Genomic DNA, 13,936 nt, shown 5'->3' on the forward strand with positions numbered 1-13,936 from the left:
TGCCCATTGCTTACGTGTAGTTGACTAACACACTAAGTACTGCCTAATATGACAAATTTGGGAGTAATTTGTATTTTCCTTAGCATATAAACCTGGAGCTCTTTAAGAGTGCATTATTATTTCGGTGAAGCTGAAAACTAACCGTCACTTAAGGCGGTTGGTGCTGGCAGATCAGTATGATTAAAGAGCTCCAGGTTTGTATGCTAGGGGAAATACAAATTACTGTACAGTACTCCCAAATTTATCATTTGTCCCGACGCAAAATACAAACCTTATGCTCTTTAAAAGTGCAGACTCACCTTTAGATGGGTGGAAGTCCTGTCCAACTGGCTAGAAACTGTCTCGGTATGGCCTCTAGCTTTGTAAGATGCTTGAGGGATCCTCGCACCATTTTATCCTTTTTGGATGATGGCCTGAGTAATCAATGACTGGAAGGGAAAACAGGTTTATTATTTTTTTATTTGAGGGACTAACAGCAAATCACATCAGAATCATAAACCAACTGCCTCCCCCCTGCTAGGAGGTCGGGATCTTAACCTTCTACTGGATAGGGGGGCAACTTACAGAGCGTGACACTCACCCACAGAAAATCCAGGTTGGCTGTGCAGAGTCCCTCAGATGCTGAACTCCAAGAGAGTGGAGGATGAAAGTAGGAAGTAGCCAGTCACTCTCACATTCATCCTAGACATACCCCGCAGGTAACTTCCACCCTCGATAATCTGCTGCTTGTTCCCCTAAAGGAGCTGAGGTGTTAGATCACGTTGTGAGCTGCCACTACAAGACCAAATTGAAAAAGTGTCTCGGCTCCTGTTGGTTATGTCCTTCAGGTATTGGGCAGTGAACATTGTTTGGCGTTTCCACCTGCCTGTGAGTAGAACATGCTGTACTGAGAGGTTTTTCCTAAATGCCAGAGAGATGTTCATCCCTCTGACATCATGTGCACGGGGCAGTTTACTTGGTTGTAGGACATACTGAGCCGTGGTTCTTTCAATCACACGCCTGATCCACGAGGAGATCGAGTTTTTCCCGTGCTCATGAAGAACCTGTTAATCTGAGGTCTGGCTCTTCTAGTTCTCTTAAGATACAACATCAGCTCTCTGACGGGGCATAGTAACAATCGATCAGGATCGTCTGTTACTGACCGAAGACACTCAAACTGGAAGGAGCCAAACCTAGGATCAGCTACCGCCAGATTTTGAGTCTTAGCTACAAAATCCGGAACGAAACTCAGAGTGACCAGCCCCCATTCCCTTGAATGGGCGATGTCGTAGAAAAGGCCTGGAAGCTCGCCGACTCTACTTGCAGAGGCCAGGGCTAACAGGAAAGCCGTCTTTAGAGTCGAGTCCTTGTCCGAGGCATGTCTCAGAGGATTGTAAGGGGCTCCTTTCAGGGAACATAGGACCTTGACCATGTTCCACGGGGCTGGCCTGACTTGCGACAGAGTGCAAGATTACTCAAAGTTTCGAAGTAGGAGGGACAATTCCGTCAAGGAGAAAATGTTCACTCTGTTCCGTTTAAAGACCAGGCTTAAGGCTGAGCTAAAGCCTTTCACCGCTGCAACCAATTAGAGGTTTTCCTCCCTGAGTTACAGTAAAAACTCTCCTGTTGCTGATATAGAGGCACTGAGAGGATGGATATCCCTCCCATGATACCAACCACAAAAGACTCGCCCCTTCTACTGGAACACTGCAGTCAATGAGTCTTGTAGGTATCCTGACATATGTTTAGCAACTGGCTTCAAAAAGTCTCTCCTTTCAACGAGTCGCTGGATAATCTCCAGGTGTGAAGACACAATGATGCCTCTGCTAGGTGAAAAATCTTCACATGTGCCTGTCTGAGTAGATCAGGAATTGGAGGCAGTTCTCTCGTTGTCTCTATGAGTAGATGTAGAAGGTCTGGAAACCAATCTGTAAGTTGCCATAGTGGAGCTATTACGGTCATCATCAGATATTGAGATGCCGGGAACGCATAGACGTCCATGTTGTTCCATGTTGTCCTACAGATGTTGGAAGGCATCCTGCCATAACGCACGTGGGTCCGGTACTGCAGAGCAGTACACTTGAAGCTTCTGGTCGAGAGATGCTGCGAACAGATCAATCGTTGGCGAACCCCACCAGTTCAAGACTTTGTTGGCTATCTGTTGATTTAAAGACCATTCGGTACCAACTATATGAGTCCTCATGCTCAGATTGTTCGCCAGCACATTCTTCTTGCCAGGGATGAAGCGTGCTGTTAAGGTTACCGAGTTTTCTTCTGTCTATCTAAGGATTTCTACAGCTAGTTGGCATAGGAGCTGAGAAAAATTACCTCTTTGTTTGTTTATGTGAGCTACCACCTTATTGTTGTCGCTCATCAGCACTACGTGGTGCCCTGGAAGGGGCTGATGGAAATGTTTGAGAGCCAGAAAAGAGGCTCTCATTTCAAGGAGGTTGATGTGGCACCCGTTTCGGATTCAGACCAAAGCCCGGATGCTGTCAGGTGTAACAGATGAGCCCCCCACCCTTCTTTTGATGCATCCATGAAGAGCATCAAATATGGGGGAGGAGAGAGGTCTATGTCCTGGAGTAGGTTGGTGTCTAACACCCATCAACTCCGGTTTTCTCTTCTGCTCGGTTCCCATTGGCACTGAAATGTGTGCTGAGACCAAAATGTCTACACCTGCCACTGAAGTGACCGAATTCAGAGACGGCGGTAAGGAACCGGAAGTTAAGTATCCTAACAGCCTCTGCCATCATTGTGCTGGCATCTCATCTCTCACGAGGAAGTCCTGGGCTGCTTCTCTCAGTCTTTGCTCTGTCCTCGGACAGAAAGATCTTGCCTAGTGTGCTCTTGATTCTCATCCCTAGATATACCATATCTTTGACTGGTTGCAGTTGAGACTTCTTGCGATTTATTAGAATCTCCAGAGCCTGTCGTAATTAGCCAATCGTCCAGGTAACGAAGAAGACGAATGCCGTTCTTGTGTACCCAAGTGGGCACAAGAGTAAAGACTTGTGAACACCTGAGGTGCTGTGGAGAGGTAGAAACACAGCACTTTGAACTGGTATATCTGATCATCTATTATATATCGCATGTACTTCCTTGATGACGGATGGATTGGGATCTGGAAGTATGCGTCTTTCAGGTCCAACGAGATCATGAAGTTGTTCGGTCTGACAGATTACCTGACTGTATGTGCCATCTCCATTTTGAACGGAGTCTGTAGGGAGCTTCCAAGAGAGCTCCCTCTGTGACACAATCTACTCAGACAACCACATGCCAACATTTTCCACAAAGTTTTAGCTTCTCTACGACTTCAGGCCTGGAGACTATCTAGCACCTCCTCACTCAGAGAGGATTTTCACAAGTTACAAAGAGGACGGTTGGACACCTGCGAAGATCTTCAGCTTCAGTCTACTAGGCAAAGGGGAATGTCTTTTGTGGTTTGTGTCATGGAAAGGATATCTCTCCCCTCGATGTCAATATCCCAGCAGTAGCGGAGTTTGTTTTGCATCTGCGGTAGGAAATGCTCCTCTCAGTTTCGTCAATAAAAGGTTACTGCTCAGCCTTGAGTCTCGCCTTTAAGCTGAAAGGAGTCGATATATCCTCTTTGCTAGAACTTTCTCTCCTCATACGGAGTTATGAACTTACCTGTCCCCAGCTGGAAGTGAAACCTTCTCCATGGAACGTGGTTTGGGTCCTGCGGTCTCTGAAGGGTGCCCCCTACGAACCATTATGCCAGGCAACAGATCGCCACCTCACATTGAAGACGGTGTTCCTACTCACCTTGGCTTTGGTTGAAAGAGTTAGCGAACTTCGTGATCTCTCATATGACATCGCCCATTCAAGGGGATGGGGAGAGGTAAACTTCAGCTTCGTCCCTGAGTTTGTAGCTAAGACTCAAAATCTGGGGATAGTGGACCCTACATTCAATTCCTTTCGGATGACGAATTTACATTCTGTAACCGACAACCCATATCAATTACTATTATGTCCAGTAAGAAGCTCGAGGTGCTACCTCAAAAGAACAGCAGCAGCTCGCCCTCTTGTGCCAGCACATTTCATCAGCACGGGAAGGTCAAGAGAAGGATCACAAAAAGCATCATCTCTGCTTCTATTCACAAGGTCATTGACCTCCCATTAAATCCAAATTCTCCACCGACACGTCGACCTAGAGCACAAAACGTCAGGGGTTTTGCTATGTCCCCGGCTTCCAAACTTAACCACTCTGTGGCTCAGATTCAACAAGCAGGCTTATAGAAGCATCAGACGACCCTCACCGCCCACTACCTGCTAGACGTAACCCACAGGAGACTCAATACGTTCTCTATTGGTCCTGTGGGGGCTGCACAACAACTGGTTTAACTCATCAAGCTCCTTGATGGACAAGTAACAGGAGGTTAAGGGCAATAGTTATCCGGTTTTTGTCTGAGTGAATGAATAAGAATGACTGGCTCTTTCTTTTCTTCATCCTCCCCTCTCTTGGGGAAATCAGCATCCAGAGTTCTCTGCAAAACTAACCTCAACCAACTGCAGGTAAACCATTGTTCCTTTGTGTAACCTGGTATTATGTCAATACAGTACTGTTATGTTCCCATCCCCTGGCGAAGGGGTATTAGGTATGTCTTGGTGACCTCGGATGATTCCCATGACTCGGAAGAACTCTTACCTTGACAGTCACATTGCTAGTATCACAAACACACAGCTTGTGTAGGCTGCAAACCATGCATAGCAAGGTTTTAGGGAGATGTAGGGTTTCCACCTACTATTTGCTAATACACATAGAGGGGAATCCCCAGGTCAAAGCCAAAAAGCCAGATTGGCAGGGACTTCCACCCTCCAAATGGGTGAGTCAGCCCCTATAAATAGCATTGGTTTTTTAGTTACTGAACAAATGACGAATTTAGAAGTAATTTTTATTTTTCCTAACGATACTAACCTGTAGCTATTTATACAGATTGGGCTGCCAGCACCTGTCCCCCTTTAAGTCCTATCTCCAAGCAAAGTGAGGCTCACAGCCCAGGTGTGTGAGTGAGAGGGGTAGCTACAACTCCCCACCCCACTCCACCCCTCCACCCCCGCTAACTAGTGGGCTGGTGGTTAACCCTCACTAAATTTCTAGTAGCTTGTCTTGAAGCTTTGCCGAAAGTAATACCCTATAAATAGTTTCAGGTTTGTATTGTTAAGAAAAAAACAAATTACTTCTAAATTTGTCATTGTAATTACTTTAGTAAACAATTTCAAACCGTAATTTTCAATATTAAACTTACCCGATGATCATATAGCTGTCAGCTCTGCTGCCCGACAGAAAAAACCTACGGGCGGAATACGCCAGCGATCGCTATACAGGTGGGGGTGTACATCAACAGCGCCATCTGTCAAGTAGGTACTTAAGTACTCGATGTCAACATAGAACCAATTTTCTCTCTGTCGTGCCACTGGCAAGACCTACTAAATACGCCGTCCCTAACTGGATTTGTTTTCACAACGATTTGGTGAAGTACACTATTCCAGTTTTGAGCTTTCGCTATGCAGGGGTTTTTTCTTCATTTCAAAACTTGAACTCGTTTTGGATAGATTTAATTATGGTGACGAAGAGAGTATGGACTCTCTTTCACTTTTAAATGGCCGACCCTTCCCTTAGACGGAAGTGTGTTTAGGTTTTTGGTAATTTTGCTTAACACGTTATAGATCTATTTATTTTATATCTCTCCGCCTTTATAGGCCTCTTCGATTAACTTTCCATTTATTATAAACTTATAAAAAATAAATTTTTATGTTTGTTTATATACGACCTTTCCTAATAGTAGGCGGTCTTAACTTGGAACCGAAGTTAATTAACATTGAGCCCGTTATATCGTATTTAACCTTTAAAGAATTTAATACTTTTTTAATTTTAATGTTTTATGAAAGAATTTCTTTGATAGTCTCGTACTGTTTTCAAAGATGAACTAACGTTTAGTTTTTTAGTCTACGCAGTTGTTGACGTTCAGAACGTTCAACATGCGCTCTATCGTTACGATAGAGAGAGAGTGTATCACGGTTTCACTTTGCAGTAAGAGTAAACCGATTCTAGCGTTTCGTTCATTCTTTCTTAGCTTAAATGGTTTAAATTCTAAATTAAAGGAACTTTTTATTTGGAAAACCTTTCAGTTTTTTCCTTTAGCAAATAACATGTTTTAACGATATATAATTGGGCTCTTCTCTCAGTTGCGAAATCAAGAGAGAAGAGAGAGAGAGATAGATACGGAGGGAGAGAGAGGAGGATAAACGTTTCGTTCAAGCGGGTAACGTTGTTCTCGTTTTTTACTCTCCTCCCTAGTCGCTGTAGGGGAAGAAGGTAAAACGTTTCTAGGGTTTTATTCTTGTTCCCAGGCTTTGTGCGGTGAGAGATTGTAAACGTAGTTTATTTGATCTAGTGTTTAGTCTCTTTTCCAGCCACTGAATTCTTTATCTTTATTTATGTTTTTCTGTTGCATTGTAAGACTGTTTTCGCAATTACTACCTTTTAATGAAGGATAGGATTGCGTGTTTCAGGTAGAGATCAGTTAAAGTTTCGATTTCAGTGAAATAAGTGCAAAACAGAAAATCAAAAGTGATAAAGTGATATGCGCAAAGTGTTACAGTGTTGCGTCCGAGGGTTCGTCTGTTCGTGCCAGTCGTTCACCTAGTCCGGGACCTCTTACAAGCTCCCAAGCCCAGGGGAGAAGTAATGTCGAACGACTTATGGGTTCCACAGGCCTTGATCAACGAACAGACGTTTTTCCCTCCGTGGTTTCGGGCGTATCTACCCAAGATCGCCCCACCCACACAAAGACGAGAGAGCCCATTTATTCCTCGTCTGCGGAAGAGGTTTCTCGTAAGAAACCATGGACCACATCTTGCAGCTTTTTAAGTGCAAGTCGGTCCCTTCCGCGCAAGTCCAACGGCCTAGGTGTAGCCACTGGGTCAGTTCGGACTCGCTGCAGTCATTCGACGACTGCACACCTCCCAAGAGAGGCAAGGTGGTACCGCAACAGGCAGTAACTCCGTCTGTTGCCGCACCAGCTGTTTTAGACCCTCAGTCACAACGGACAGTAGCTCCGTCTGTTGCCGTTTTTGTAGACCCTAAGTGGTCTTTACTGCAGTCTATGCAGACTCAGTTAGCTGCGGTTATGCAGGAGTTTCGTGCGGAGAAGGTTGACACTGCTCCCGTTAGCCTACAACCTGCCACGGTTGTGCGCCCAGCTCACGCTAAGGCTGCCTGCTCCCTCACTCCGGCTGCGGAGAGCTCCACCTCCGATGCGCAATCGACCCTGCCAGGCGCATGTTAACGTTAGCCGACGTGCGGCACCCTCCGTTAACATGCGGGAGCTACCGCATCAGCAGTGGGAAGGTGGAGTCAAGCTGCCGTGTTTTGACGCGATGCGTTAGTTTCCGCAACCCACGGCAGTCCCCACCACGCACCACCACTCCGCTTTGGTTGTTGCCTGCTCCCACACTCCGACTGCGGAGAACGTTGACGATGCACCCGTTTGCCTACAACCTGCCACGGTTGTGCGCCCAGCAGACGCTGCGGCTGCCTGCTCCCACACTCTTGTTGTGAGAGCTCCTCCACCCATGCGCAGTCGTCCCTGCCAGACGCATGCTGACTCCCTCAGACACACGGAGCACTCCGTTGCCGTGCGTGAGCTACCACAAGCTGCCGTGTTTTGACACGGTGTGTCAGCCTCCGCAACCCACTGTGGTTACCGCCACTCGCCCGCAGCAGACTAGTCAGTCAGGAGTTGAGGCTTCCCCACACAGCTTTGGTTGTTGCCAGCTCACAGACTGTCAAGCAGTTACATGACGTTGCCTTCTGGTCTGCTACTAATGCACCAGTGCTGTATGTCCTCACGCACCTGTTGTGGTTGACAGTTCAGTTTTTGACAGTTCTCAGACTGTCAAGCAGTTACATAACGTTGCCTTCTGTTCTGCTGCTTATGCACCAGTGAGACCCTCACTGAGATAACCTAGCTTTTCTCGGACATGGTTCCTGTAGATGAGAAAGTGCTGTTCTCCCTCCTACTGATATTCCTTTGAGGACTCTGTCATTTGGAGAGGAGCCTTAAGCTGCTTAGCCTCCTATGGACTTTAATTCAAGCATAACAAGGCTTCCAGGGATGGTAAATGGTTCCGCTTCAGTCGCTAACCCCATCTGTTGCCACACCTGCTCCCATAGACCCTAATGGGCTTTGTTGCAAGACAGGCAGTCCAAGCTTGTGTCCTTGATAGAGGATTTTTTACGGAGAAGAACCTTCTGGCCAACAACCTTCCTACCGGTTGGTTGTGCGCCCTGTTGACGCTGAGGTATCCTACTCGCGTCCGCCAGTTGAGGTGGTTCCTCCACCGATGCGACCCAGTTTGGGTTGCCAGTCGCACGTTGACGTTAAGCGACTCTCGGAGGTGGTTGTGGATGTTCAGTGTGTCACTAGGAAGACGTTCAACAACCAGCAGAGGTGACTTGTTGTGACGCAGTGCGGCAACCTCAGCAACCCGGTAGGGGGTTGACTGCACAACCCAGACAGTCTAGACAGTTTCGGGTTGACGCTGTACTTCCTCGCGTCCCCATGGTTGACAGTTCACAGACTGTGCAGCAGTACCATGATTTTGTGTCCGGCTCCGTCACGCATCCACCAGTGCGGCCGGATTCAGCGAGTCAGACGATTGCCCACTCTGTTGCCGTTTCCTCATCAGTTTCGGATGAGGAACCCTCTGATGAGGACATTGCTGAACAAGACGATCAACCCCCAGCCATGCTATCCATCCAGAAGATGCTGAAGAAGGAACGCTGCCCTGTCAGGCTGTGGATGAGTCTGGTTAGGACACTGTCATCCGTGGTTCAAATTGTGTCACTTGGAAGACTACACCTCCGTCCTCTTCTGTATCATCTAGCTTTTCACTGGAAAAGGACAAGACGCTAGAAGCGGTCTCGATCCCGGTTTCCGGAAAGATAAAGTCTGGTCTGACTTGGTGAAAGGACTTTATCAACCTTTGAAAAGGTCTTCCCCTGACTGTTCAGACTCCCAACCACGTTCTCTTCTCGGACGCATCGGACGTAGGCTGCGGTGCGACATTAGGCGGTAGGGAATGCTCGGGATTATGGAACTCGAGTCAAAGGACATGCATTTCAACTGCAAGAAGCTACTGGCAGTACGTCTGACCTGGAAAAGCTTCAGGTCTCTCCTTCAAGGCAAAGTGGTGGAGGTGAACACGGACAACACCCTGCTTTGACGTACATCTCCAAAAAGGAGGGACCTACTCTCTGACATGGTACGAGTTTGCAAGAGACCTCCTCACCTGTTCAACAGGTCTAGACTTTTCACTAGTAACGAGGTTCATCCAAGGCAACTTGAATGTCATAGCAGATTGTCTCAGTAGGAAGGGACAAATAATTCCAACAGATTGGACCCTCCACAAGGATGTATGCTAGAGACTTTGGGCCACCTGGGTCCAGCCAACCATAGATCTCTTCGCAACCTCGATGACCAAGAGGCTCCCAATACTTTGCTCACCTATCCCGGACCCAGCAGTAGTTCATATAGATGCCTTTCTACTAGATTGGTCACATCTAGATCTATATGCATTCCCTCCGTTCTAGATTGTCAACAAGGTACTGCAGAAGTTCGCCTCTCACGAAGGGACAAAGTTGACGCTAGTTGCTTCCCTCTGGCCCGCGAGAGAATAACTCACCGAGGTACTTCGATGGCTAGTAGACGTTCCCAGAACACTTCCCCTAAGGGTGGACCTACTACGTCTGCCACGCGTAAAGAAGGTACTCCAAGGCCTCCACGCTCTTCGTCTGACTGCCTTCAGACTATCGAAAGACTCTTGAGAACTAGAGGTTTTTCGAAGGAGGCAACCAGGGCGATTGCTAGAGCAAGGAGAACATCCACCCTTAGAGTCTACCAATCGAAGTGGGAAATCTTCCGAAACTGGTGCAAGTCAGTATCCGTATCCTCGACCAGTACCTCTGTAACTCAAATAGCTGACTTCCTTTTATATCTGAGGAAAGAACAATCTCTTTCAGCTCCCTCTATCAAGGATTACAGAAGCATGTTGGCATCAGTCTTCCGTCACAGAGGCTTAGATCCTTCCAACAATAAAGATCTACAGGACCTCCTTAAGTCTTTTGAGACCACGAAGGAGCGTCGTTTGGTTACACCTGGTTGGAATTTAGACGTGGTTCTAAGATTCCTTATGTCAGACAGGTTCGAACCGCTTCAATCAGCCTCCCTGAAAGATCTCACCTTTAAGACTCTTTTCCTGATATGCTTAACCACAGCTAAAAGAGTCAGTGAGATTCATGCCTTCAGCAAGGACATCGGATTTTCATCCGAAACGGCTACATGTTCTACAACTTGGTTTTCTAGCCAAACACGAGCTGCCTTCTCGGCCTTGATCAATATCGTTCGATATTCCAAACTTATCGTATGGTTGGAAATGAACTAGAAAGAGTATTATGTCCTGTAAGAGCTCTTAAGTTCTATTTTAAAAACCTTTACGAGGCCCGTCTGAAGCTTTATGGTGTTCAGTTAAGAATCCATCTTTGCCTATGTCAGAGAATTCTTTATCCTATTTTATCAGACTGTTAATACGAGAAGCTCATTCCCTTCTGAATGAGGAAGACCAAGCTTGGCTGAAGGTAAGGACACACGAAGTTAGAGCTGTCGCAACTTCCGTGGCCTTTAAACAAAATAGATCTCTGCAAAGTATATTCGACGCAACCTATTGGAAAAGCAAATCAGTGTTCGCGTCTTTTATCTTAAGAATGTCCAGTCTCTTTACGAGAACTGCTACACCCTGGGACCATTCGTAGCAACGAGTGCAGTAGTGGTGGGGGCTCCACCACTACAATTCCCTAATTCCAGAACCTTTTTAATCTTTCTCTTGAAATATTTTTGGGTTGTCCGGAAGGCTAAGAAGCCTTTCGCATCTTACTTGATTTGGCGGGTGGTCAAAGTCATTTCTTGAGAAGCGCCTAGATTAGAGGTTTTGATGAGGACCTTTAGTATGGGTTGCAACCCTTCATACTTCAGCTCCTAGGAGTCACTCAGCATCCTATGAGGATCGCGAGGCTCAGTAAGGAAGACGTACTTAAAAAGGCAGAGTAATTGTTCAAGTCGTCTTCCTTACCAGGTACTTATTTATTTTATGCTTGTTATTTTGAATAACTGCTAAAATGAAATACGGAATACTTAGCTCATAATAATGTCAACATGTAATGCTGGTCTCTACCCACCCCCCTGGGTGTGAATCAGCTATATGATCATCGGGTAAGTTTAATATTGAAAAATGTTATTTTCCTTAGTAAAATAAATTTTTGAATATACTTACCCGATGATCATAAATTAAAGGACCCACCCTTCCTCCCCAATAGAGACCCAGTGGACAGAGGAGAAAATTGGTTCTATGTTGACATCGAGTACTTAAGTACCTACTTGACAGATGGCGCTGTTGATGTACACCCCCACCTGTATAGCGATCGCTGGCGTATTCCGCCCGTAGGTTTTTTCTGTCGGGCAGCAGAGCTGACAGCTATATGATCATCGGGTAAGTATATTCAAAAATTTATTTTACTAAGGAAAATAACATTTTAGACGCTATATCAAAGTACAGTAAGCTAGAGAAGTAATCTAGACAAGGTTTGTAACTTTAACCTAATTTAATTTTTAGAACTCAACTTAATCCTTCTCTTTCCTTCAATTGCAACCCATCTCCAACAAGGTGTGAAAGTCAGCAATATGAACATCAGGAGAGATTTATGGAAATAAAATTTATTTCTTCTATGCTCACCTGATGTAATATATGCTCACCACCGACTCATTGTATCAAAGTTGACTTCGATATTGAAAACTAGAGTTCCTAATACTACAAAATGGGCTTTCTGCCTCTTAGAGATAGAGGCTTTATTCCTTTATTGAGTACATGTATCAGATAAAGCAAAAGAAAATGAGAAAATTTTAAAGTTTTTCAATTTTAAGGGTAAGTGTCAATTAATCCTGTCTTCTGTAGAAAAGTAATATCAACATCAGGTAAGTATAGAAATAGGAAATTTTATTATTAAAATTCTAATTTAGTGAAGTATTTGAAAACTTTGCTACAGTAAATATAGGGAATTTTGAATAACAGTAAGTTTACTTTCTTACCATTATGATGATTTTTTTTTTTATTTCTTACAGGTTAGGCACAGGGATAATCCTATAGCAAGCCACATTTGAGTTTGAGGCAACTTCCAAGAGATTATGCCTGACTTTTATGGGGGCCTTATACCATAAACTGCTCTGCCACCTATGCTTTCTCTATTTTGTTAGTGATGGAATGTGAGGCAGAGATCCTTGAAAATGAGTGTGGTGAACTCACAGCGCAGGATGCAACAGAGTTTCTGTCTATTGTATTAGAAGTAGAAGAAGAGATTTCCCAATCTAATGTTGATCTGAGTTTCCTTAATGAGGTTGACACAAGAAAAAATTTAATTACCTGTCCTATTTGTTTGAAACTATATGCGGGGAAAGGTAACCTAAATAAACACTTACGAGTTCATACTGGCGAGAAACCATTTGTTTGTCCAGTGTGCGGGAAAGGTTTCAAGCAGAATCGTTTGAAGGAGCACCTTCGAACTCACACAGGAGAAAAGCCGTATGAGTGTGTAGTGTGTCAAAAGCGTTTCAAAGAAAATGGTCATCTAACAAAGCATAAGCTAGTCCACACAGGTGAAAAGCCTTATGTGTGTCCTATTTGTGGTAAAGGTTGTAACCAAAATCATCGTTTGACAGAGCACATGCGAACACACACTGGAGAAAGGCCATTCAAGTGCCCTGTTTGTGATAGAGGATTTTCCTTGAAAAGTCATGTCCAGAAACACATGCTAACCCACAGGTGCCAAAAGCCTCATGAATGCCCAATTTGTGGTAAGCGTTATGCAATGAAAAGATTCTTTCAAAATCATCTGCAAAATCATGCAGTTGAGAAAGCTGACCGTTCAGATTCCAGAGGGAAAAGTCTTGATTGCCCTGAAGTACACACAGGCAGTAGTGTAGATCTCATATATGAGGATAAAAATGCAAAGACTCTTCATATGCAGAATGATGATAGAGTTCCGCCAAGTTTTCATAAGAAAGCATATTAATGATATCTATAAGTAAGTGTGTTGTAATTGCACTATGTTGCATACTGTGTACTTGTTAAAATTGCAGTACTGTACTGTATATGTGATTCTATGTAGGACATGAATATACTATATTTGGTGTATCATGTAAGAGTTATATAGAGAATTTTATTTATGCTATTACTGTACATATGATGAGATATAAGTTTTTATTAAAAATTGTTGGTTTTAGGAGTGACCAGTTCAACTGAGGTACACAGTGTAAGGTTTTATACTGTAGTTCCATTGCTTAATGCTTTTTATGGATGAATTTAGCTCCCCATGGTAAAATAGTAAAACGTAAAGCAGTTTTATGGCAATTTTACCCATATCATAGTCATTTGTATTTATTTTAGATTTATATTAGTATGATAAATATACGGTAAACAATTTACCGTTATAGTTAAAAGAAGGTTATGATGTTTGTCTTATTACTATTCTTTCGAGAATTAAATTTTTTCAAAAGCACACTATTTTCTGTACACCCAGCACAAAGGAAAAGCAGACATCTGTATTAATCAAAGACTGAAGACAAGTTTAGCTCCTCAAAGTATCTGTTGTATTTGGGTTGCTTTTTTGTTATAGAAAACACACTTTACAGTGAAGTACATCAACCAACCACCATACGAACCAGATTTATTCTGAGAGTGCTATTGAATGCTGGGAATTGGCTAGTCCAACATTATTGGGATTAAACAAATCGCAACCCACCTACAAATTTCCAAACCTGCACACTTTTCCATCAGCTGATCCTGCTATTGGTAGTTAACTAGGTTGTGAATGTAACAAGAA

General features: G+C 44.4%; 1 protein-coding gene across 3 annotated transcripts in view; it reads left to right on the top strand.

Moving 5' to 3' along the window:
* Positions 1–13,612, top strand: part of LOC137621300 (gastrula zinc finger protein XlCGF8.2DB-like) — an 82,337-nt gene extending 68,725 nt beyond the window's left edge. For all 3 annotated transcript variants that reach the window (XM_068351650.1, XM_068351652.1, XM_068351651.1), the window contains exon 2: positions 12,180–13,612. In XM_068351650.1, the coding sequence (XP_068207751.1) occupies positions 12,314–13,126 (813 nt within the window). In that variant the 5' untranslated portion in view covers positions 12,180–12,313 and the 3' untranslated portion in view covers positions 13,127–13,612. The remainder of the gene's footprint in view (positions 1–12,179) is intronic.
* The last annotated feature ends 324 nt before the right edge of the window (positions 13,613–13,936 follow it).

This window comes from Palaemon carinicauda, chromosome 2 (assembly GCF_036898095.1).
Source record: "Palaemon carinicauda isolate YSFRI2023 chromosome 2, ASM3689809v2, whole genome shotgun sequence".
Lineage (NCBI taxonomy): Eukaryota > Metazoa > Arthropoda > Malacostraca > Decapoda > Palaemonidae > Palaemon > Palaemon carinicauda.